Genomic DNA, 26,605 nt, shown 5'->3' on the forward strand with positions numbered 1-26,605 from the left:
GGTAGAGCATCTTATGAGCAAGCATTTCAGATCTCAAGCCTGGGATGACAGAGCCCCAGCCGTGTCCGTCCGCAGCTTGCTGACACTTACCCTTTAGACTGGGAATGAGGAAGCAAATTCCCATCTAGCACTGAAAAACAAAATGTTTTAATGCTTCAAAGGAGAGCCAATAATAGCTGTCGAACTCTAAAGCAAGGCTCCGAATTAGAACGAAATCGTGCCGTCATAATATCATTCCCAAAATGTCTTTAATCAGCGAGCATTCCAGCCCTGTGGTGTGAGCGTCACACTGAAAATACCAAAGAAAACATGAGGGTCAAACTTGGATAGAGCTCTCAAAACTCTGAGAGAGAGTGATGTTTTTGCTTCACCAGTTCCCAAACCAGGAAATCATTACTCCTCAGTCCCAACAGCCCACTCCTGTGGGGAGTGGGAGAGAGGCACGGCCAACCATAAGTAAAAAAAAAAAAGAAAAGAAACCTCGAAGTACAGCTCCTTTAGGATCAACAGCTATCTCAGGGAGGCAGGACATGCTTCTCTAATGTTCTATGTCCAGTAAAACTGTTAACGTTTTGGCAGAAATAAATTGAGATCTTTCTCTGAAGTTGAAATACGCAGCCTTAACTGCGCTCTCATCCTCTACGTTTCACTGAGTGAATAACCTAAATTACACAGAACGGCAGTAAATTGGCTCATCATAGCCCTGTTCTAATTTTAAAAGGATAAAGAACTAAAAAACGAGACAGCCTCACATGTAGCAGCGCAGGGACCAGTAAAGCCCATTAAAGGGCTGCCATACTCTTTCCCCAGACGGTCGTGGGTTCAAATTCAACCTGGGTTTGTGGTGACCAAGAAGCACCCAATGTCTTGTGTTGAATGTACGTGTGCCTCCGCATGATGTTCTTAATAGGGATGCTGACAGCTTGCATCTGTCCCTCTCGCTGACTCTCTCAGGAGTACAGTGGCTGGCCAACCACGTGTGGAAACCAAGTCATTTCCTCCCATTTAGAGGTGATCCTTGCATTGGGTGAACTCTGAGCCTCTAAAAAGCATCTTGCTTTCACACTGTTTGCTTTCTGCTCCTCCTCCAGCTCTGAAGGAAAAGTATAGCAGCCCTTTGACTGGGGGCGGCGGCGGGGGGGGGGGGGGGGGGGGGAGGGGCGTTGTCTAACGTCCTGATGGGCCCAGGACAGACTTTAAATTTTAAACATGTTCAAGCATGCCCACAAGAACTGCATTTTTCAAACAACAAAATAACTCTCTCAGTTTCAACAAAGCTTTCACATGTGGTGATAAAATGCCAGGTCACAAGTCAAATTTTGACTCCATTACTGAGCATTATCCTTGAGCTCTAAATGGAAAGTCAGTACAATTCACCAGCTGTCAGGCTCCAGCCCTCGCCCAGGCCTGAACAACAACAGAATCACAGGCGAAATAGTTATAGCTGCTGGAGTCACTACTTGATTAGACTCTTAATGATTGGCTCTGTCCACAGGGCACTTCAGCCAGTCACTCAACAAATAGACTTCAAGCTATTTGGATCCCAGGTTTCTGTTTGGAATTTCATAGAATTCAGTGAAAAAAAATCCACCATCAACTAAAAGAGATTCAGGATGACTCAGAGACCCTTAAAGTAATTAGATTGTTCATTTTTATGAAAAAGCAAAAGTTGGTGTGAATGAGCTGAGATACGACATTTCCATGGAGTACCTTTCGTAGGTTGCAAATGATTTCCACCTTTAGATTTGATATTGAACACCAAGGGTTAAGTTGATGAGTGGGAGAATGTCCTATCAGGTGTACGCCTGGGGTGTGTCGGAATTGTGGATGGGAGGGATCCTAAATACTTGGGCCACCCCAAGAGCCCAGATCACCAGCCTACAGGGAAGAGTGGCAGTGCCCATGTGAAATGAAATCGTGTTGCTGGAAAGCCTCCAGTTTTCCTGTCGCCTGAAAGATGTGCTCATCATAGCAAGAAGACCTACCTACATCCTTTCTTTTAATGGCTAGCAATCCTTTGAACCTAGGCTACATGAAAGTGGCAACACTTTGAAGTTGGTGTCAAGTCACCAACTCACTTGGGAAATTAGAGTCTGGGAGTCACAAGGAGGGCAAAACTGTGACTATGTCCTCCTGCCAAGGGTGTAGGTGAAGGTAAAAATCTAACCACCATGATCCCTAGAAGAAAAAAGAATCAACAGATGCTGAAGCCTCCCTACCCCGCCTTTTACATCTTTAGATGAAGCTGTCTCCCCAGTGGAGGTAGGCTGAAGATGCTTTCCTCTGCTGTGGGTAGAGCCTGCACCAGGCATCCGGTTCAATGCCCAGCACTCATCCCACATCTACCCACATGTCAGTTATTCTTCCATCTATAGATGGGTCCGTCAGATTTTCGTTTATAACCTATTCCATCTGCCCACTTACTAGAAATCGATCATTTCAGCTGGGGATTCTTAAATGGCTATTCCCTGATGGGGAAATGGGAAATAATTTTTCTAACCTGAAGCGATCTGGGGAGATTTTCGAAGACTGAACTAGCACTCTGTAGAAAACCTATGACTGGCCTGATGTTTCCAAAAGGCACTTACTGCCCCAGGGTTCTGGACTCACCACCCTCCGGCTTCCTCCCCACCAATTTCCTCTCTTCCTTCAGAGGCTGGTTTTTCCGGATTCTTCCCACGTAGTCCAAATATGGGGCCCAGATGTTACAAGTGCTGTTGGGCTCTGGCCTGGGGGGAGAGGAATGTGGAGGTCGCTACCGGAGGGCGTGCGGAATGAGGACTGGGGCGGAATTTGCTGGATCCCTGGCGAGGTGTGATAAAATGAACGCTGAGGCAACCGCGGAAAGGAGGGCTGGGAAGCGAACCAAGTGCCTTCGGCGGGGTTCCTGGGGCCCGGAGTGACGTGGCTCCCTCCATCAGGTGGAAACCGTGCAGTTCTCCCTCGACCCAACTCACGAGAGATAAAGATGTCTAAACAACCACCAGCGCCGCCGCCACAACTCTGCCTGGGCCCCGGAGGGAGGGGGAGCGCCTTTTCTGCTGAAGCAGCGACTAGGGCTTGTTTGTAGGTTCGCAATTCACCATGATAAATGTAAAGACCAATTAAGGTTTGATCCGTGCACACGGGAGGCAGACGGCGGCTGATAGTGGAACCAATTAACGAGCATGTACCCTAATTCCTGTCGCGGCCACCGGGCGCACCGCCGTTCCCCAGGCGCCTGCGGCGGCTGTCCCCGAGCCCCCATGCGCCTCCCGCCTGGCCCTGGAGGGGGGCGTCCTCCTCGTGCGGGAGGTGCGAGGAGCTGGGTCCCCCGGCGGCTGGGGAGGGGGCGCGCGGGACAGCAAGGCGCAGAACCAGCCGCCTACGGAGCCCAGCTGTTTGTAGCCGGGGCGTGCGGGTGGGGCGCGCCCGAGTGGTCCGCGTCGGGCGGGGGCGGCGGGGGCTGGAGAAGGCGCCCAGCGCGAAACCAGCGGGTGCCCCGAGGGCGGAGGACAGGTGGTCGCGTGGCCACCGCCAGGTAGCAAACTGCTCGGGGGCTGCGCAGCGTGGTTCCAACGCTTCGCCCGCCTCCGGGCCTGGCTCACTATTGCCCGCCGCAATTGCCCGGGGGCGTCCTGGGGCAAGCTGAACGGCCGGTGGCGGCACCCCCGGCCCGGCGCGCCTCGGCCTCTAGCCTCCTGCTCCCCTCTCCCTTCCGGCTCAGCCAGCTGCCCCAGACGTGACCCCCGCGCAAGGTGTTGGCGCTGCGCGCAGCCGGGGCGCGCGTGATTAATGGCCCCGAGGTCGGGGGCGGCGCAGGCACGAGCCCCTTCTTGGCTCGGCCGGGGTGTGAGGGTATCCGGGAGGAGAGCCAGGTCCTGGCAGTGGGAGCCCCCGGGACCGCGGCGGCGACGGCGCAGGAGGAGGAGGAGGAGGAAGAGAAGTAGGTGACGCGGGCCGGAGAGGCTTGTCCCCTCCGGCCCCAGGGCCGGCGCCACGGCATGTCCCCCGCGCCAGCAAAGTTTGGAGCCACGGGTGCCGCGCTGCGCGGTGCGCGGGTCCCTCCCCGCGCAGTTCCCTCGGTGGGGTCTGTGCCGCCGCCGCTGCCAGGGCAGGACAAAGGCTCATTAGCACGTGATGGGACCGCGCTTCATAAATGGGACTGGAGCGAGAGGGAGCCAGAGACAGAGCGCCCGCGGAGGCAGAGGCAGGGACCGCACGAGCGTGGCGAGGCGACGGGCGCCACTGCTGGCGGAGACCTGCGGCCCCACGCCGACCCAGGCGGGGCGAGCGGGAGGACCCACTGAAGAGCCCGGGGAAGGGGCGAGGCTCGCGGGCGGCGGGAGCGGAGGGGTCGCCAGTCCCGGTCGCTGTCGCGGGCGGGCGGGCGCTGGAGGCAGGGGACGCCGGCGCGCGGGCAGCGTGGACCGACTGACTTACTGACCGACGGACGGAGGCACACCCCGCCCCACCCCACCCCGCCTCGCCCGCATCCCCGCGCCGGCGCCGCCTCCCTCCGGCTACTCCCTCGGCCACCCCTTCCTTCTGCACTTCTTTTCCGCCTCCGCCTCTTCTTGGCTCCCGCGGCGCCAGTGCCTTCCCCTGGCCCGGGCGGGGCGCCTCGGCTCTCGGCAGAGCTCCGTAGAGTCGGGCGGAACGTTTCGTTCTAGCAGAGAAGCAGCCCCTGCGCTGGGCGAGAGGTGCCGAGGGAGCTTCTCCCCGAGGACCGGGGGATGCGAAGGGTAAGACCTGGCAGGGTTGCGTTTGGAAATACTTTTTCCGCCTCCCGCCCCCTCGGGTACTGACCAGTGTAGTCCCCAAGTGTCCTTCGTGGAGTTCTTATTCCGTGTGAGCGAATCGTGCGTCGATGTTTACTTAGCTGTATAGCCCCAGCATGTAAACTGTGGTCTGTGCTACTTCTGGAGGTTTCTACCATTTACTACTTATTGAATGTGTGGGCACCCCTGGGTACACTGATGTGTGTGTGTAGAAAACGTGTAATTGTGCATGTTTGAAAAAAATAGGCGCTTGAGTTGGTGCTGAATGTCTATAGACCATATCAGCAACTAAGTGTTCCCAAATACATCGATCTCTGAACCAAACCTAGAAACTGTCTAAAATATTAAGTGTCATATAAAGAAATGTATGTCAAATAATAAACTTTTGGTGTAGAAAATATAGCTGCAGGAGCCACTCTTTTTGAGGAAAAGTAAATGTACGTTTAACATCTAAATTTGAATGTTGATGGAACCATTTAATCCAGAACTAGCCATTAGATGAAAAAAGTTGCTGTGTTTTTGAAAGACATTTCTCGGTAAGGCTCACAATCATAAATGGATCTCCTCTCCAGTGCAAATGTTTGCAGTGACAGACACGAGAAACTGTCGTTTGGTCATTTGAAAGTTTGAAAGCAACATGCATGCTTCTAATTTTAGTTTTAAATTGAACAAATGAGAAAAAAAATAGTAATCCGTTAATCATTTTGCCTCCCATCTTTTTTATTTACCTTCAAATTAAGTGCTAGTCTTGTCTTTGTTGTTGCTTCTTGATACATTAAGCATCCTTGGGCATTTAATAAGAGATTAGAACAGATTTACTGGTTTTAAAGGTGTTGAAAGATCTCTCTGTGGGTCCCCTAACTTCTCATTTTTTATTACCGAGTTAATATCTTTTCAACAATGGGGGAAATGCAATTTCTTAGCATAAACTGAGTGAACATTGAGTTATCAGTGGGGTGACCACTGCCATCAATCTATTTTGCAGAATACTGAGAAGCTCAGAGCAACTAACCTTTAAGGTTCCCATAGGACTTTATCTGATTTAAAGTGTTGCTTTTCTAATCCTACCCTACTGACAGTTTGCAAGGGAAGATATACTGATTGATTTTTCTCTGTCCCTTCCCCCCCTTCTGCCCCTCCCCATCTCTAACTCAGTTAAAAGCAATTTTATCAAAATAAAAGGCCATGCATAGTTTCTTAAGTGAGACAGATAATTTTCTGATTATATCCATACATGAACAGCATCCACACACCTCCAGATTTTTAAATGTTGCATACTGCAAGAGGTTACTTGTAGGCACAATAGCAGTTGCTGGGCAAGAGGCAAGAGGATGGACGTGGTTTTTAAAAAACTAATCCATTTTAGGTTACCAAGAGAACTTACTGTAAACAGATTCTTTTTGTTCCAAAGATGTCTCCCACTCCAGGCAAGGAGCAATCCTGGCTGAGGTATGTATCAAGTGTCTGATGGGGAAAGGTCTCATTGTGTTCCTAAGTCTCTGTGGGGGTAAAGTGATGCCACAGGGAGAAAATGCTCAGTTCTGACCTTTCAAAAATAAAATTACTATGCTTGCATACTCATTGTTAGGAAGGCAAATTAGATATTCACGCCCCCCTATTTTAATAGATAGCTTCGATATAGATGCCTATGAAAAGAACGTTATGCCTAGTCCCTGAAATAAACCATAGATGATATTATTTAATTTGGTGTGTAAAGTTTTACATTTTGGTGAAAATCTGATTTCACGTTGGAGTAGAGCTCGGCTTTGTTTGTTATCCACTGTTTCCTGTCTTTTTCTGTTACCCTTTTCCCAGTGGACTCCATGCCTCCCTGTCGCGTGTGAGATCGTTCCTCTCTAATAAGCCGAGCTGCAGGATCAGTGTGTTCTTTTTGGCATTTCAAAATGTTAAAATAGTGAAATTGTTAAATGTTACCAAGATGAAACTGCTGGGAATGAAATTTCTCTGGAAGAACCACTCTATCTGTGGCATATTACAGTCTATTCCAAAAGAAAACTCCTGGATTCGGTCTACCTATTTTCTCAAGAAAGAAGCAGCCCCATTGATTGTGTTGATGAGTATTTAGTATGCAGTGTCAGCTTATTAATTACCAAAGCAAAAGCCTGAAAAACTCTTTCCAAACAATCTTGTAATATTCTACTTTGCTTTGACTCAGAATTAACATGAACCACCAGGAAATTTAGACAGGCTCCTTGGTTGTCTTGCATATTAGTGTTTGGAAGTAGAATTGGAATACTTGGCTGTTGAAGAAAAAACTATGATGAAATGGAACTTATAATAGCAGTTTATAGTTCATCACGCTTACCAAATGTTTCTTCCCAGAAAACAGTTGGCCTAATAAGAGAAGGGATTATTTCCCATAATTAGCTCTCCAGGAATGCTGCAAAAAAAAAAAAAAAAAAGTAATAAATTGAATTTGGAGATACCTAACAACACGTGATGAGTAAAACGAGATTTGGTTATAGCATCTTGAATTTGGTTAGTCAGATGGAGCCTGTCCTTGAGGTTGCTGACTGTTATTCTTGGGGTAATTATGTTAGCTCAGTTGCCTGAAGAACACAGATGAGAGCTTTCGTTCCAGCAAAAAAAAGGATGCTGTGTCTTCACCAGTGTAATCTGTCTCTTCTGTTTTAGTGTTCATCATTTTCTAATTGAACTGACAAATTAGTTAGAGGGAAACCAGCCTTTGGGTTTAAATTATTTATAATTCTGCTTTTGCCTCTGAAAAGACCTGGACCCAACATTGTTTGAAAAACTGCTGGGGCCAAGCTTACATATTGCCTATCTATATTTTGAGGGACTGCAAGCTCTGCTGGTTTTTCTTTTCTTGACTGAAGATGGGTAGAGAAGCTAAAGAATAAGAGGAAATCAAAACCAATTGATACACTTTGTATTGGCAAAATTTTAACTTCATGACCCCCCCCCCCCAATCTCCAGCGCTTTCTTAGTTCTTCTCTCATAGCGATGTTCACTTTCGATTATAACTGCATGAACATTGTTTCTGAGGGCTTGGGGGATACAACACGTTGCCACTGAATTGTTATTTAATGTTTTTGATAATCATTTAATTCACTGATCTGTATCTTCTTAGATTAGAATGGGGTAACTATATAACACATTATAGATCAACTCAGATTACTCCCAGATATGTTCTGGACTAAAAGAAAGAATAAATGTCACCCAGAAAATATATAACATCAAATTATATACTGCACAATTTTAGATGTTTGGGATGTATAAACACACTTGTATACATATATGAACAAACTTCTTCATAGATGTGTATCATGGCTGACATAAATATTTAGACCCATTGTCTTTATATATCTGAATATATAATTCAGATTTTAAATAAATACTACAAACTTGGGGAAATGTCCAAATTCAAGGCAGCTGTGCAGATGGACACAGAAGACTCAAGGCAAAAGAAGTATCCACATTGCATTGAACAAGGCTGTTCTGATTTTCCAGGGTAGTGGAAATCTGTTCCTGTCTCATGTGTCATAAGAACCTTGCAAAGATGACAGGATGGGCATAGCTACGTTTGATTATAGTTTTCTCATCAACACTGATTGATGTGTTTAATACAGTTGTCACCAATCCTGCTAGTTGTTTATTATTTTTGGAAAGAAAGTTGGGAGAAAAAAATACAAGGTTATTTCTGTATCACAGGATGCATATTAATATCAGTATATGTGAAATATACAGCACATTATAGTGCCATCACAAATAAGTTAAAACTATAAGAAATATGTGAGGGGGAAGGGGAAGGTTGTTTCTAGTGGTTTTCCAGTCCCTCTCTTGGTCCTACTCAAAAAGTTTGATGTTGGAGGAACCCCACTCTCGAACAGGCCTGCGTGGGTGAGGGGTATGTTTATGACCTATCAGTGATAATAGGTCAAAGCCATTACATAAAGTAATCTGTGATTACCTCTAGTTCTTAACAGAAAATATTTACTAAAATCTTTCCTGGGTCCTATTTCTTCACTGAAAGGGTGCCTCGTGGAAAGTAAAGTACCCTTCATTATAATAGTTTTTCTAGCACAGTTGCCATTACAAATATATTCTTGAGCTAGTTTTCATTGGTATTTCCCATATATTTGAAGTATTTCCCGTATGGATTATTAACAGATAACTTCTGGATACCCTCTCATTTAAAGGTTCATTTAAATGAACCTTAATTTCGTAATGTAGTGAGCATGAGGTTCATTGCTGTGCTTGTATGGGTTTCCGAAGGAAGAATTGTTTACTCACCAAACCTGAGCAAATGGGCCTGGCAGAGTCCTAGCTGTTGTTCTGAAATACTAGAAATTCTGCTGTAGCCCCAGCTGGAGAAATGTTCACACCTGCACTTTAGGAAAGCTTTCAAAATGTTGCTTTGTTTGTTTTGTTTTCTTTTGTTTTGGAATATGTGAGTTGAGACTAGTTAGATGGGACTTGATAATGCTTAGCCAACTCTTTTTTTTTAACCTATTGTGCTATTATTGCATTATATTCTGTAGTTTTGAATGAGCTTCTTAAGGTAGATTTTTCATCTTTTGAACGCAACAAGGGATTTAAGTTCCCTTTTCTCCTAACACAGACGGCAAATCATTTTTCCCTAAGAGCACAATATTTTATTATCTAATTTGTATTTTTCCCCTCGAGTTTGGATTCTTAATTGTGTAGAGTTTGGATTCATTGAGTAGAAATTTGATATCTTTGGCTTGACTCCTTACCATCATTATCAACTCTGAAAAGCATTTAAAATTTGTTTTTGACTTCAGGAGATAAAGTGCAGTATAGTTTCCTAAATTTGACAATGTAATATCTATTTTTTTTTTTATTCCTACTAGCAAATTCCATGCTATTGCTTTTTAAAGAAAAGCAGAGGCATTTTTCAAAGATGTGCCAGGCAATCTGTTGTGGTAGTTGAATATACTGGCAAATGCTTTCACAAACTGTGTATGTCAGTAGTATATTTAAATATAATTAAAATAAAATATAATTAGGAAATAATGTTTTTCAAAGTTTATGTTTAAATGGGAGGGTTCCCTTCTTTCCTCATTATTTCTTCATCTGTTCTTTTAGACCATCTATTTAGAGAAGAAAATTGGAATATGAGTTCTATAAATTGAGTTAAGTTACAAGGAGTTTTACATTTAAATTGGTAATAAATTCCAGTGTGATTTTTAAAAAACAGATTTCTCCTGGATATTCGTCTAGGAAATTTTATAACATTGATTTCTGTTGGCCAAGAGGCTAAACAAGATGTTTTTAGTATAGCAAGTGAACCAATACCATACGCAGTATGCCTTTGTCCGTCTTGTTTGCTTTTAACTCAGCTATATTTAAAAGTAATCAGCCCGATTTATTCTTTAGAAAAGAGACTTAATTTAATGCCACTATGATCTGTGTATTTTGGTTTATTCCAGTGTGGCTTGTTAAATGGACCAGATTTCCAACTCATTTCAATGCACTGCTACCAGAATTTGTAAATGTTTTCTCTAGCATTTGTACAGTTGTGGTGAGCAAGCAGTATGTATGTGGGGAAGAAGGAAAGCTGAACAATTTAATGCATAAGCAAAGTAAGTAAAAGATTGTCCGGAGAATTCGGTGTCTTTGCCTATGTGGGAATTTGACTCTGGAAGATAGACAAGTAGTTTTGGAAATTACATCAAACTTTTTACAAACAACAACCAGAAAAGGTAAAACCTTTGGATGATTGTAGTCCTCAGCTAAGGAAACTAAGTATACGTAGTCTCTGATCCATTTTTATTGATGAAATAATTAGAGAGGAAACATTCTGCCCAAAGTCAGACATTTAAGTACTTTGGGATACATTTCCATATATCTATAACTTTTAGGTATTTTTGCAAGATATATGCCAGCTATAAGCAGTATAAATTGCATAATTTAATTCTGTAAGTTAATTTGCAGCGGATCTGCATTACTTGGGCCTACTGCAAAATTTCCATTTTAGTTTGTTGTTTTCTGGGTGCATATCCTGTGACACATTGTTTTACAGTTCGAGGAAGAGATGAACAGAAACAGAAACACTTCCAACTTAAAAAAATAAGCTGAATGTTAACTACTATTACTGGTTTCCCGTTCTTTTATTCTCAGTCATCATGGGTCCCTTCGCAGTGGCGTTGAAAGGAATGGCTAGCAGGCCTAGAAAGCTTTGCATAGACTTTGTAAATAGAATTAGGAGAAAATGGTGTGTGGAGTTCTTAATTTATGTCTGCATGCAGGATAAGTACACATTATATCTTGAAGCCACTTTTGTCTGTTGGTCAAAAATATAACTGTGAATTTGCTGAAAAAGTGCAGAGAAGCCCAGAATTGTAGACCGAAAAAACCTTGAGAGGTTCCCCACTCGTTATGTTATGTTTATTTTCAGGCTAGACCACATTATTCTATTTCGGTCACATAGAAATACCTTGGTTTTAAACATCTTCTTTGGGAGACTTCTTTATCATCAGCAGGCTCCCTTAGCAATCCATTTCAATGATCTAAAAATCTACACTCGCAGAATATTCTTTCTTCCTATCCTCAATTCCTAAAGGTTAATTTTTATCCCCCCACCCACCCATTTAGTCTTTCTCATAGGTCTCCATAAACTTTAGAGTGTGTTAGAATCTCCTGGAGGGCCTCGTGACAACACACCTGGGCCCCAAACCCCAAAGTTTCTGACTCCGTAGGTCTGAGGTGAACCTGAGAATTTGCAGTTTTCATAAGTTCCCAGGTCATGCAGATACTCCTGGTTGGGAGATCACCCCTTGGGAACCACTGGCCTAGAAGATCACTCCGCATGAGCTCGCAGACCGCTGTGTGACGTCTCAGACAATTCTTTGAGATGTATGTACCCTGGATGTCCAGCCCGTTCTCACCCATCTTATTTCCTAATTCTTTATCTTCACGTCACTTTTTCCTGAATACTCGTAGTTCCTCAGCTCTGTTCATAATCACAAAATTGCACCACACAAATCCTAGCTGACCTTGAACAAGTACATACAGAACCACCTCATGGTTTCAGTGACATCAAAATCCTATACTTGCAACAAATTTACACACTTACGTCTTAATTGAAACTACATTTCCAAAGCAATTTTTCACTTTTACTGAAACCTAGTTCTTCCAGTTCTGTTTGTATATAATTATTTGCATCTTGAAAGCATATTTTTATGTTTGTATCTTGCATGTTAGTACACACTGAAATTTTTTTTTAACATTTCAACTAAAGGAGATGGCACATAAGTACCTAATTTATAAAATCGTGTTTGAAGGAATCCTGGATTTATACAATAAAAACTTATTTAAAATTATTCCAGTAAGAAAATGATAGGAAGGAAATGGAATTATTTAGAAAGCTACCATATCCTTGGTTTGTATGAGTATTTGAACAAATATTCACTTCTCTTGTGAAATATTCCATTGTAGCCCCTGTAATGATAAATAATTTTCCGTTCTTTTTCATCAGAGAATTATGGCCTGTGTTGGTGATTTCGTATTTGAAACTCGGAAAGCCAAATGCTTCATAAAATAGAAATGAGTTGAGTTTGTTATTAGAATTGATTTTGGGCTCCTGAGATATTCCCATCTTACTTTTAGCATCTCTTGGCATAAACATATTATTTGTTTCCAGTAGAGCTACTTTCCTTTACTCATCCTTAATTACTTTCTTGAGGCAGACTTCCCAAAATATTCACAATTAATTTTATCGATATATTAAATTTTCTCAATGCCCCTTTGCCCCAGAAAAGCAATTAAAAATTTAGTTTTTGTAGGCAGTAATAATAACCCATTTTAACCCTGCATAACATATTTTCTTATTTATGTTTTAATTAATTTGGTTGTAAAATACATAAAATGTTGTATAGCAGGAGGAGAAGTGGCTCAACCAAAGCAAGAACTATGTCCACTGAATAGAATAACAAATTGATTCGTGAGGGCTTATAGAAGCCACTCCATCTAGTGGTTGAATTTTCACATAACTTCTCTTGACAAGTGGTTTTGCAAACACACTTGCACGTGGAGAAAGCCCTTTGGGAAAGATTAATGCACAGTAACAGGCATTCGAGGGAAGGAAAAACTTCATTATAATCATAACTTTATATATTGTCTTTAAAGGCCTATCAGCAGCATGTAATCAGGATTCATTCAAGGTTGTGCGTGTCACAAAAATCCCTTTGTTTATCACTGCTGTGTGGCTACACAGTGAGGTTCATAACACACACCCAGGCTCAAAAGGATCAGAATAAAAAATATATCCCTGGTCTTTGCCTCAAGCTTCCACTTGCCATCAATATAACTTCCGTTTAACAATGAGATAAAAGATCCTGGGATGAATAATTGTTGATGGTTTTCTGTAACCTTTACATTTGGGCAGTTGCTTTTTTTTTTTTTTTTTCAGGTGAATGTTTGTTTGAGACTAAAACTCAGTTTTAATTCCCTAAAAACCAATGGACTTTATGCCAAGGAAAACCATCCATAGTTAAACGCCATTCTGCTAAGATAGATCTGCCATATTGCTGATGCACACCAACGTTCATTTAGTAAACAGGTATTGAGCTCCTACCCCGTGCCAGGCACTGTGCCAGGCAGAGGACACGCGAGGCATGTAAGACAGGTCCCTCCTCTCAAGGTGTTCACGATTTGAAGGGTTTAGATGCAAGAAAGACTACCACAGGATGACTCAGCAGTGCCCGTCCTCTCTCCTGGGAGGAAAACTCAAAGCATATATAGGAAGGGGATTACACAACCCAGTTACTGGGCTGCACAACCCAATGCTGTTGGATGATGCAGTATCGTATGCCTATGACATGTTTTCATATCCTATTCTATTCTGTCATCTGTGGGAGGAGAAGGACAGATGGGTGGCCTTTATTAAACGGAGTGGGGTGAGATGGACGGTCATTTCTCTTGCTTCCCTGACCCATATCCATTACACAGGTGTAATACATGGTTATGTGTTTAAGGTCTACAGTGCTAGGAGTATGTGCCCAATAAAAATGCAATACACGAAGCATGTGCAGGCCTATAACTTTGTATCCATCAGCCACGTTGTTGTAGTAACACAGCTTTGTGCTCTTTGGGCATCAGGAATCTGTCACAAGCACTCCCTTGTTGGAGCCTTACAAAGGTTTACAGAATTTCTTCTGCCTTGATTCCAGCCAGCATCTTAGGAACTGGCCGTGGAGAATCATCTTCCGTCTGGGCCTAACAAAACCACACTGCTCATGGTGACAAATTGAGTGATTTCAAGTGAGTTTGAATTTCTTCATACGGGAATGAAAGCTTCAAACTTGTTTACTAACAACATTGTGCCCCTTTCAGGCCTAAAGAAGGTGTCCTCTCCATTCCCCGCTGGTATAAACTGTCATTACCGTCCACAGTCCTTACAATTGACTAAATGAAGGGGAAAAAATCTAATTAAAAAAATAGCGGCAAAGACAAGGTAGATTTTGTTTTATTTGCCAACAGTCACTGAAAATAAGGTGCTATTCCAGGGTTAGGATGTATAGCTTGTAGTTAATTATCATACTTTGTCCCTGAAGACCATGGGGCAAGGATGATTTGCAAGCACTATGGGCAATATTTTTGCTGTCAAGAGATCCTTCCTTCAGATTTTAGTTGTTTGCTATGTAGAATGATCAGGTACTGTTTATTACTTCCTTTCCCCAAAATCAATTCTTCGCCCTTAGAAACAAAGAAGAGTGTCTTATTATATGGTTCCTGGACCTCAAAATTAAGAGCAGGGACTTCGAGTTATGTAGCCATGGGTTGAGTTCTAGCTCTGCTCCAATAGTTACATATCTCTAAGCCTCAGTTTGCCCATATGTAGAATGGGGATTGTGATAGCACCTAACGCATGTAAGTATTTTTAAAAAATAATATATGTTCTTAGCACGTAAGTATTCTGATGTTTCTTGTTAAAATATTGGGGAATTGGAATTCTCTCTGTTGTGCATTTATTTAATCACCCAAATCACCCAATCACTCTGAGACTTGAACCTAGAGAAACAAGACTTGATTTTTCACTGGGCTTAATTTGTATGTTTGTGGCTTCAAAGAGAACGTACTCCTTCATCGAAAGGTGAAGGAAGAAATGGAAAGGTATGCTGCACCGCTGGACAACAGGTAGCACACTTTAAACTATTGCTGTCCTTGGCAATGAACCGTCAGGTAACCTATCTACTGGGTTCTACATATTTTATGGGCTGGCTTTCAATGACCAAACTTCACATACATGATAAAGACAGGCTTATAGAGTATTTTGTGTATGGACCGTGGCTTCTCCTGAGCTGAAAATTTTGCATGGTCTTTTTTAAGGGAAGGCCACATCAATTATGCTTGATTCCTTTCTTCACAGGTATGTGGAAAAGTTAGCTCTCTAAAACAGAAAAGAGAGAAAGGCGCTTAGTAAGAAGAAACATCAAAACAATACAACAAAATTAAATGGTAAATGAATAAATGGAATTGGTTATAAAAGTCAACAAATCATTTCATTTGTATCATTGCCTTTTTGATAGGTTCTTCTTATGGCATCATCACCTAATGGTGAATGTTTAATCTGATGTAGTTTTAAAGCCATCATTTTTCAGCCCTAAAATTCTTTAAATTTTAATAAGCTTTTAAATGTTAAATTATTAGGCATACTAAATTTGAACAGAAATATAGCCTTATAAGTCCCTCAATGTCGATTTAGTTCATATTAATTGATATATTTTCATGAAATGTATTTTCTTACTAACAAAGACCAGAGGAAAATGGTGCGTTTAATAACTTCTATTCCACATTACAAAATATATGAAAAGCTAAAGCTTTGAGAACCAACCGAGCATTACCTACATAATGGAATTTTCTTTTATATATGGGAAAAGGAACTGACATTAATACAAGGAAGAAGGATTATGTATTTTTGCCTGAATTACCAGGATAATTAAGTCAATCCTTTACTTGTCTTTGGTATAGAAGATAATGCAAAAAGTGACCAAACTACTTTAATAATTCCAAAACTCTGATATTATGTAAGAGTTAGAAAAGACTCAGTTGCCCATTCAACCATAGCAGAAGCATCATTCATTGAATTATGGTGTTGGCCCATGAGATCTGCCATGTATATTGAGGACATGTCTTAGACATAATGCAATTATAAGGGTCAACTAAAATTTTCCTACTAACTTTAGAGAAATACATTATCAAGTTACTTTTTCTTGATCAAATTAGTAGAAACCAGACTTGTTCTCAGAAGTGAATGGAAAATAATAAATATATCCACTGGCACCTTCATTCCCTTGAACCCTTCACAAGGCTCTTTTATGAAGCTAACTGAGCAGAACAACACAAAGCCAACAAAGAAATAAGGGAAAACAACAAGGTTCATTTAAGCAAGGGCCTGGGACTCCTGCATTTGATATCCTGGACTCCTATCAACATAGAAACTATGAGCTTGGCATTGCGTCCTTAAAACATTTCTACACTTACGATATTAGAGAAGGAGCCTGGGGGGCTGAGACAGTCTGTAACTATTCAGGAGCGCTGGTCCTTCTGATGCTTCTAAAGGGTTTTATGCCCAACTAGACATGACCTCCTGCAGGGATGCCCCGAGATGTTGCACAGTCCAGAACTGCAAGGATTTTTGACTCCAGTACAGCAGTGATAAATATCTAAATTATTGAAATGTCTCTCTAAAACAAAGAAGGTCTTCAGTAGGGTAGTGAAGACTAAAATAACCAGCTATTAATTGATATAGAAAAGACTTTATTTGAAGTCTTGTTTTATTACTCAATGCTCACCCTAATCAGAGCATGGATATTTTATACCCTCAGTGATTACAGAAACAAAGATGTAGACTCTCGGTAGACTTTAGAATGTTTCATGCTGCTGATGTACCCAGACCATTTCTTTGATGTGATACCATAGTCTGCCAGTTATATAAGTTTAGGGGTAGTAAATGGAGAAACAAGTGTGCATTTAGTGAGATGGACAAACAGAACAGGTAATGTCATTCTAAAAACTTGAACTTTTTTTTAAATAATAGATTCAACACATTAAAATATTTTTATTTTTATAAAATCAATTTTATAATTGATTATAAAATAGCATAAGTTGGTTATATTTTTAAAAACAGAATTCTAGGAAATTCTAGGAAATTCTAGGAAAATCCCCTTAAATGTCATTCAATCATTGTTTTACTATAACAGTAATAAAAACCAACTGCTTTTTTAATAGGTGCATCTACGCATGTTGCTAGAAATTTCCAATTATGATTTTCCCAGTAGCAAACAAAAACAAAATTAATGGCAGCTGCATCCCCCAAAGCCTAAACTGTATTACTAATGAACTCTCAAAGAAAACTCTCAATGCAAAAAATAATCAGGTGAAAATTACTCTAATAATCCAAATGTAGAAATAAAGGAAAGAATTACTAAAATGCAGAGGACCGCTTTCCCGCCATGATCCCATTAACTGTTAAAATAGCCTGTGCACAGTGGTACTTTGACATTACTAAAATCCTTGAACTGCACAAAATCCATGTATACCTTAAAACTGTATTCCTTAATTAAAGTTGGCTGATATTGGACAGAAATTAGTCTATATTTCATAACCATACCATGCTCTGGCTCAGATTTAACAAGTTAGTTTGTTTTAATGAAAATGCTTGGTTGCATTAAAGTGGGAAATTGTGATCACATATGTGGTGATCTTAATATAGAGTAAATCACAGGCACACATGGTTTGCATTACTGAAAAAAGGTCTGTGATACTTTGTCTTCACTGAAGAAGCTTGATAGCTCTTCCAGATACTAAAATTTTAATCCTTGAGGCCATGCCAGTAGGCAGATTTACCTAGATGGGCTGGGATAAGAAATAGTGATTTAGTAGGAGCTAGTCTTAATTACTATTGACAAAATGCCTTCACTTGAGTTTGTAAGAAGCTAGAAGACTTGAATATAATACAGAAAGCAAAATGGCTTTATTCTAGTTACTGTTAATTCCTAAAACAGTGCATAAAGTCCAAGAGCAAAAATTCTGGAGTCTGAGAGACACGGGTTCAGCTACAAACTCTTCATCTTCTGGACAATTTACATTAACATCTAATGACCTCCATTTCCTTATCTGTGAAATGGGGATTATAAATAAGCGCCTCATAGAGTTTGTGCATCTTCTATTTCTTTCATGCTTTAAGTGCTGAGAGAAATAAAAATTGAATAAGCAGCCTATGATCTAATAAGGCAATGCACTCCCTTGAAATAATATATGGCAAGAGTCACAGTACTAAGTGATGATTGATAATTAATATTTACTAAAGACTTAAATTTTGTGCCAGACACTATGTTAAGTGCGTTATCCGCTTTTTTTTTCATTTAATTTTTAGAACAATTGTATGACTTAGGCAACATCATCATCCCTCATCCCCATTTTGCAGATGAAATACTGAGGCTTAGAGACAACTCCTTGCCCAAGTACAAGTCTCACAGTAATTTGGTCTGCTGACTCCTAATTCAATGTTTTCTTCATTACTAGTGTTTTGACTGGTTAGAATCAGTGGGGAAAAGGAGGGAGATAGTAGCATCCCTGGCTCAGGTTAAAGGGATGATGGTTCATTAAGGTTAAAAGCAGCTCTGGACCTGTACCGTCCAGTATGGTAGCCACCAGCAGCATGTGGCTATTAAGAACTTCAAATGTGGCTAGTACCACATGTTGAAGTAATAATATTTTGGGTACATTGGGTTAAATAAAATATATTATTAAGAGTAATTTCACCTCTTACCTTTTTCTTTTTACCTAGGTAGTGGAAACTTTAAAATTGCAGGTGTGGCTCCTATTACATTTTTATTAGACGGCATGGCTCTAGAACCAGAACATCTGGGCTTGTTCTGGCTTGACCACCTACTAGCTATGTGAATGGCGAATTCCTTACCCTCTCTGTGCCTTTCATCTATGAAATGGGGATAATAGTGGCACCCACCTCACAGGGCCATTGTGAAAAATAAACAATTCGATAGACATAAGAGGCTCAGGATGCCACCTACACATAATAAGCTCTCCATAAGTGCATAAAAAGGGAAAATCAGCAAGACTTTGTGGTCTGCTGGATTATAGAAGCCAAGAAAGAAGAGGCATCCAGGGTTAAGTCCAAAGTATGAGATTGGACAACTAATACGATTATTCATAATTCCATAAGAAATGTGAAAAAAGACAGGACTGGAGGTAATTTGCTGCAGCACTCTTTGTAACAGCAAGAGATGATAAACAACCTAAACCTGCATCAGAAGGAGCCTGGTCGCATTCATCTAGCAGACACTTAAGGCACCTGCTAATGGAGGGAGGTTTTGTGGACCAACGTGGAACTGTCTTCATGTATACTTTTAAATGGAAAAGCAAGGTGCAGAACAGTACCTATGGTATATTAGTATTTGTTAAAAAGAAAATAAAGAATGAATTTATATATTTGCTTGAGTATACATGGAATATCTCTAGAAAGGACCTTCTTGCCACTGGGGAGGAAAACCGGATGGTTGGGACATGGGGATGGGAGATTGACTTTGCTGTACATCCTTCTGTTCCTTTTGAATTTGGAATCATTTGGATGCAATATATGCATATAAATGATCAAAATTTCAAATAAGTTAGTTTTTAATTGGGAGATGTGAAGGGCAAGTTAGTTACTTGAAATAAGAGGACTTGGGTGATGGAGGTCCTGGCCTGGCTCCCAGCAGGAAATGTTGGGCTCAACTTTTGGTTTTCAGGCCATATAGCCATTGAATTAATTACCTTTCTCTCCTCTAATTTTTAGAAAAGGCAAATAAATATTATTAAATCACTGCTTTTATGCACCAGTTAATAAAATTCAGCTGCCACCTATTAGGTTTATGTGACCATTTCTAAGGGAGACCAGCCCTCTCTTTCTTGTCTGCTATCATGTTTTCAGGCTGGTGAAACACAGAAGAGAAAAAGACACCATTCCTGTGCTTGGAAACCACTTTCTAGTTATGAAAGTAAATATGTAAGCTCATGATTAAATGATACTATGAAGCCTGTAATAGAGGGAAAACTGGCACCAGGCCCTGAAAGATCAATGGAACAGGGATCTTGGAAATGCGTATTTCAGACAGGGGAGGGCTCAGAGGGGAGGAGGAAGGCGTGCAGGTGTGACCCAAGAGCAGCATGTCTTCCAGGGCCAGTGAGCGCTGTGTTTGAGTACGGGTGGGAATTGAGAGGTCAAAGTGAGATATGAGGATATGCCAGGACCATTAACAGCTCTCTCACAAATTGTGGCTATTTTCTGTGTCCCTCAAATGATGGGCGAAAATTTTCATATGTAAATGGAGTTGTTTAGCAAATGTAAGTATGCAGAGAGTGGAGTTGACTCAGGAGACAGCCTGGACCCAGGGATGGCAGGATGTCCGAAGGTGGGCCACATTTAGCACCTTGTCCCTATTCCAGGTTACTAAATAAACAAGAAAACAAAAACAAAAACACTTTGTGATACTTAAGGTATTAATTTACATTTTTTTCTTTGCCTCCACGTGTTGTCTCCACTCACTAATCCTACATACTCTCGGCATCAACATCCTTTCCTTGGGGAAGCCTCCTTCAACCCCCCTAGTTTGGCTGCTCCCAGCATCATCTGGTATATCTCCAGTCAGAGCTGTCAGCACACTTCATCCTAATTACGGGGTCAGCTGTCCTCTGCCACACTGTGTACTTCATGTGCTAGGGACTCTTGCTTGATCCCGTTTGTGTGTAGCCCCTTGTGCCTACCTACCCCGGTGCCTGGCACATACTGGGTGCTCTGTAGTCTGTTGAATGGATGAATAAATGAATCATGACTTCAGATAGGTAGGATCTTTGTATTTTAGCAGGCGAACTCAGAACATTTTCATTTGTTCCAAGATTAATAACTACCCCCCCGCACAGTGTGATATATTAAAAAAAGAAAAATACAATTAGGAAATAAAATGTTGGTTTTTATGATTATTTTAAAATTATTATAGGTACCACTCAGTAATTCTAATATCTTTATAAGCTAAAGCGCCTAACAGCTGCGTTTTAAACAGACATTTATAAATAGTAAAATCAATTCCCTGGCTGTTTATTTTGAAACAAACACCAAATTGCTTATCTTAGAATTGAAGAGCCCTTAAAATTTGGCCCCCTTTTCTCAGTCATCCTTATTTCCGGTGCCGTCTACATGGAAGCCTAGATGATACACCATCGAGGCCTGCTTCCTGTCTCGTGTGCTTGGGTCACCGCACCACTCATGGGGGACACTGTCAGGAAACGCTCTCCATCATCACTGCTTCCCAGTGTTCAGGATCTTGGTCTTCCCAAGAGCCTCAGTGCAAGTTTGCCCTTCGTGACATTTTTCTTGTTTGGTGTAGACATTTTCGAAGTTCACCTCAGCAGTGTATTGGTCCAAATGTCTCCTCTGGGGGAAGAAACTTGCCTGATGGAGACAGGCCAGCATCCAGATAGTCCCCTGTGGTCATCTGTTCCTCTGGTTCTCAGAAGTCTCTTCCTCCCCCTTCACACTCAGCACACAGGCCGCACGACACAGTCCCTGATTACACACCACCTCATTCTTTGGTTGTGCTGTACATTCAGTCTTACCTGTGTAACAAGGTGATAAAGTCTTCAAGAGCAGAAGTTGTGGGACATGTTGCTCCCCCCGGTCCCCACCAGCATTAGGATGCTGTGTGTCTGTGATGGTAGAAGCCAGGTGGTAGACACTTCCTAAGGCAACTGTGAGGTGCGCCCAAGACACACTTCCTTCCGCTTGACTGTCAGACCCTGGAGGTCTGCGCAGGATCACACAGTGCCTTAAATCCAGACAGCTTAAATAATGAAAGAAGTGTGTTTCTAGTGGGTGCCTCCACATTGCCAACTTTGGGTGGTTTTCTCGGACTGACTGACTCATTTTGTTGACGGAATGTGACAAGGATTTTATCTAGGCCCAGAGACGGGAATGGAATAACATGATGGTACACATTTAGGATGTTTACAGTCAGTTTTTTAAAAAATTATTATTATTCTCCCAGTCTTCTCACCATTGAGCTTTTTTGTTTTCCCTCCTGTTAGGATTCCCTGCTGCGGGTCTCTTTCTCAGTCCTTTTGAGTTTGGCCTAATCCAAGACGGAGGTTATGAAGTCTATCCTAGATGGCCTTGCCGATACCACTTTCCGCACCATCACAACAGACCTCCTCTACGTGGGCTCCAATGACATTCAGTACGAAGATATCAAAGGTGACATGGCATCCAAATTAGGGTACTTCCCACAGAAATTTCCTTTAACTTCCTTTCGGGGAAGTCCCTTCCAAGAAAAGATGACTGCAGGAGACAATGCCCAGTTAGTCCCGGCAGATCAGGTGAACATTACCGAGTTTTACAACAAGTCCCTTTCATCCTACAAGGAGAATGAGGAGAACATCCAGTGTGGGGAGAATTTCATGGACATGGAGTGCTTCATGATTCTGAACCCCAGCCAGCAGCTGGCCATCGCCGTCTTGTCCCTCACGCTGGGCACCTTCACGGTCCTGGAGAACCTGCTGGTGCTGTGTGTCATCCTCCACTCCCGCAGCCTCCGCTGCCGGCCCTCTTACCACTTCATCGGCAGCCTGGCGGTGGCCGACCTCCTGGGGAGCGTCATTTTTGTCTACAGCTTTGTTGACTTCCACGTGTTCCACCGCAAAGATAGCCCCAATGTGTTTCTCTTCAAACTGGGTGGGGTCACTGCCTCCTTCACAGCCTCTGTAGGCAGCCTGTTCCTCACAGCCATTGACAGGTACATATCTATTCACAGGCCCCTGGCTTATAAGAGGATCGTCACCAGGCCCAAGGCCGTGGTGGCATTTTGCCTGATGTGGACCATAGCGATCGTGATTGCCGTGCTGCCTCTCCTGGGCTGGAACTGCAAGAAACTGCAGTCCGTTTGCTCAGACATTTTCCCGCTCATTGACGAAACCTACCTGATGTTCTGGATCGGGGTCACCAGCGTGCTGCTGCTGTTTATCGTGTATGCATACATGTATATTCTCTGGAAGGCTCACAGCCACGCGGTCCGCATGATTCAGCGCGGCACCCAGAAGAGCATCATCATCCACACGTCAGAGGACGGCAAGGTGCAGGTGACGCGGCCCGACCAGGCCCGCATGGACATTCGGCTGGCCAAGACCCTGGTTCTGATCCTTGTGGTTTTAATCATCTGCTGGGGCCCTCTGCTCGCGATTATGGTGTATGATGTCTTTGGGAAGATGAACAAGCTGATTAAGACGGTATTTGCGTTCTGCAGTATGCTCTGCCTGCTGAATTCCACCGTGAACCCCATCATCTACGCTCTGAGGAGCAAGGACCTGAGACATGCTTTCCGGAGTATGTTTCCCTCGTGCGAAGGCACCGCACAGCCTCTTGATAACAGCATGGGGGACTCAGACTGCCTGCACAAACACGCCAACAACACAGCCAGCGTCCACAGGGCCGCGGAGAGCTGCATCAAGAGCACGGTCAAGATTGCCAAGGTGACCATGTCTGTGTCCACAGACACGTCTGCCGAGGCTCTGTGAGCCTGACGCCTTCCTGGCGGCACAGGAAAAGAAATTCTTTTTTTTTTTTTTTTTTAAAGCTTAAAATCTAGAAGAGTCTGTTGTCTCATCGGTTATATTTTTTTAAGTTGACCATGCTCAGTGAAAGGTGATTGTTACCAGGATCGGTTATCAGTTCTCTAGCGTTTCGATAGTGTACTGAAATCAGTTCTTCGGGGGTTTACAGTGAAGAAAGCCTGCTGCTGATGTGACCGAAGCTTCTTCAAAGTCTCAGCGAAATAGGAGAGGCGCCTGCGGCTACGTGGTCGGAACTCTAAGGACCCGTAGGAAAACACCATCAAATGAGTAATGCCTTTGTAACCACAACTCTCATTATAATGTGAAATGTATTTGTCCATAAGTATCAGAGATGTCCATTTTTACAAGTTACAGTACTAAAGTAGAGCTCTTTTGTAAAATGTATCGTGTCTTGTGAGATGTGTATCAGTGTTTACTGTGTGTTATTTATATTTGTCTAATTCAGCAAAACTGAAAGGTAGACTTTCATGAGAACAATGGGACACAAGCAGCGGATATACACCAGTGAGACCACTTTTTAAAAAATTATTGCCCGTGACTTTAGAAACCTTAATATTTTTTCCAATCAATTTAAATTTGACACTCAGATAACCATAAAGGTTTATTTTTCTGTTAACACAACAAGAAGAATTTGAAGACTCTCCAGAGTATTGAGCAGAATTCATTGACACTTAAAAATTTGTTAGCCCTGCATTTTCATACATGGACATTTATTATCTTCTGGACTATGGCTGTTCTGTTGGGTGATGGATTACAATCAGAATGGAAGAGAGAAGGCATATTGACTTTTATGGCTGACATCTCTGACTTTCTTTAGTCTTTAGCTATTACTAGACCTCTTAAGACAGCATGTGTCAATCTTAATGTATATTGTTATCACTGTGCAATTACTGTTTACTTGAAGAGTACTGCATTCTTATATTCCAGGTTTCAGTAGATTTCATGCCTGGGTGGCCAAATGAGTCTTCATTTTTTCTTAATTGAAAAGAAGTAAAATTATACCGTGCGTGAGTGTGAATATAAATGTGTGTGTGTGTGTGTTTCTATCCTGTAACTGTTACAGTCGTGTCACAAAGTGAGAAAACTGTGACCAAGTGTAAATTGTACCACTCGCTGCACACTTGCACATGAATTCAGTTTCTAAAATTGAGTTCTTCCAGAAAGCTCATTGATAAAAATACTGACCATAAACATTCAGAAAATTCCTCCCCTCCCCCCTTGAGGGATTGGGTCAAGTACTATGAAACTGATCTTTAGATATTTCATAAGACCCATGTCTAGCAAGGAATGATCAATGACAAACATGCAGGTGAAGGTCTGTATTTACCATGTCAGTGTTGGGAAATGAGTGTCTTGGTTTCTGAGCACCTAAGGTCGACCAAGTCCATGGGGAGGTAAATCATCAAAAGGGAAGTGGTTCTAAAAGGCCCCGTGGTAACATCTGTCGGTGGAGCGTGCAGCGGTGTGACCCCGTTTAAGCAGCACTGGACCCCGCTTGCTGAAGGAGGACTTACCCGGTCTGGTGCATGTGGCTAAGGAGGCCAGGCAGACAGTGGGTGAGACAGAAAAAGGCAGTGAGGAGCCGACACACTTGTGATTGAGGCTTGGATGACATACGGCTGCTTCTGTGCTTCACCCAGATGCCCTCGGTGACAACCCCAGGACTGGGCTTTGATTGGGTAAGTTTGGGCTAAGGAATAGGCCTCTCCTCTGCTCCTGGTTAGCGAGATCTGCTGAAGTATAAAGATGAGCATGGCTCACTTTCTTCTTATGCCCCAGCCTCATACTCCGTCATGGTGCCATGGGTGCTCAGAATTAGGCCTTTTTCCCAGTAAGCATTAATATTGCTTCAGGAGCCACTTGACCCTGACAAATTTTACCTACAAATAGTCTTATACAGATAAAGCATGGCTCCTACAGGACCCAGAGACCTGCATAGCATGAGTTAAAGTGGAGAGTTAGCATTTATCTGGTGATTTCTAGCTCTCTAGATAGATGAGCAGCCTACTGGGCCAGTGTCCTTCTGTGCAATGTATGGTCTGCAGCTGAATGTGGCCCGTGGGCCAACCTGGGATGGATTTATCTGTCTGTACATACAGCTCAAATCTGCCTGCTGGTTGCCTCACTTTATCTCTCTGTGATATGCAAGGGAGGGCTCAGGGTGCTGGAGGATGAATATGATCTCTTTAGGAGAAAAAGAAAAGATCATTTACAAAAACTCACCAAGGTCTGGTTCCACTAAAGAATTGCCACTCTTTTGTCCCACATCATCCCGAATGTTAATCCACATGTCTCAGAGCTCACCAGGCACTACCAGCTCTCTTCTCACAGTTCTGAAGACCTGGTGAAGATGAACTTCTTGTTATTTGTAGAAAAAGTCCAGGATTCATTTTTGAAACTGTATCTGTGTGTATGCAATGTAGATTTTATAGTGTGTTGTGCTTTCAAGATCTAAATCATATATAATAAATTAAGGGACAATGGGGCTGACAGCACTAAACTTGGTGCTTATTGATATTCTAAGAAATATCTGTGAAATACCATCACATGTGTGTTACACTACCTTCATTTTAAAACACTTCAATTAGCTTGATTCACTTTGATGCTTTTAATATCATTTCCTAACCCAAGAGACTCAAATGTTCTCCCTAATGAGTATACTTATTAGAATTACCATTCATTAGTATCATTCATTACTTCGTCCCTTAATTAGGCCCATTAACTTAAATATACTTTAAATTTCAGTAAGTTTTACAAGGTCTGACTTCAGACTTACCTACGTTCCTCTGAAGGTAACATATTTGTCCTGACCGTGCATTTCACTATTACGTATGTCTTCAGAAAGGGCCAAATTCCTAACCTGTTCAATTTCTTCAGAGTAATGACGAATCTGCCAGCGCTACACCAATAGTTTTATTTAGACAAGGAGGGCTGTTTCCAAGAACCTCGAATTTTCCATTACATGTGAGATTTACAGAAAAGAAACACGGATCTGGGAGAAGCTGCAGACATATGCCTACACTTCAGATGATTCCCAAGCCTCCCCACCACGTCGAGTCAAGTCTATCTGGCATTACGTGTCAAGGAATTTTGGCTGCCTAAACCCACGTTGCAGGAACTAGGCCGAACCACCAGAGGAGAATTAGGCCCTGGATGAGTAGCACTCTAGTTACTGTCCTGTTGATTCATTTCTGCCATTCCACATCTGTAAAAGA

The 26,605-nt window shown here is 42.3% G+C and overlaps 1 protein-coding gene across 4 annotated transcripts; it reads left to right on the forward strand.

Annotated features, from left to right (window-relative positions):
* The first annotated feature begins 3,217 nt into the window (after positions 1 to 3,217).
* On the forward strand, positions 3,218 to 24,414 carry CNR1 (cannabinoid receptor 1). Of its 4 annotated transcripts, none has more exons than XM_078055014.1 (2): positions 3,218 to 3,294; positions 21,852 to 24,414. In XM_078055014.1, the coding sequence occupies exon 2, from the start codon at positions 21,915 to 21,917 to the stop codon at positions 23,331 to 23,333; it is 1,419 nt and encodes a 472-aa protein (XP_077911140.1). In that variant the 5' UTR covers positions 3,218 to 3,294; positions 21,852 to 21,914; the 3' UTR covers positions 23,334 to 24,414. The 4 variants fall into 4 exon arrangements, with proteins under 4 accessions (XP_077911140.1, XP_035950687.1, XP_035950688.1 ...); XM_036094794.2 differs by lacking the exon at positions 3,218 to 3,294 and adding an exon at positions 3,441 to 3,520; XM_036094795.2 differs by lacking the exon at positions 3,218 to 3,294 and adding an exon at positions 3,857 to 3,925.
* The last annotated feature ends 2,191 nt before the right edge of the window (positions 24,415 to 26,605 follow it).

The sequence above is a fragment of the Halichoerus grypus genome, chromosome 9, assembly GCF_964656455.1.
Source record: "Halichoerus grypus chromosome 9, mHalGry1.hap1.1, whole genome shotgun sequence".
Taxonomy (NCBI): domain Eukaryota; kingdom Metazoa; phylum Chordata; class Mammalia; order Carnivora; family Phocidae; genus Halichoerus; species Halichoerus grypus.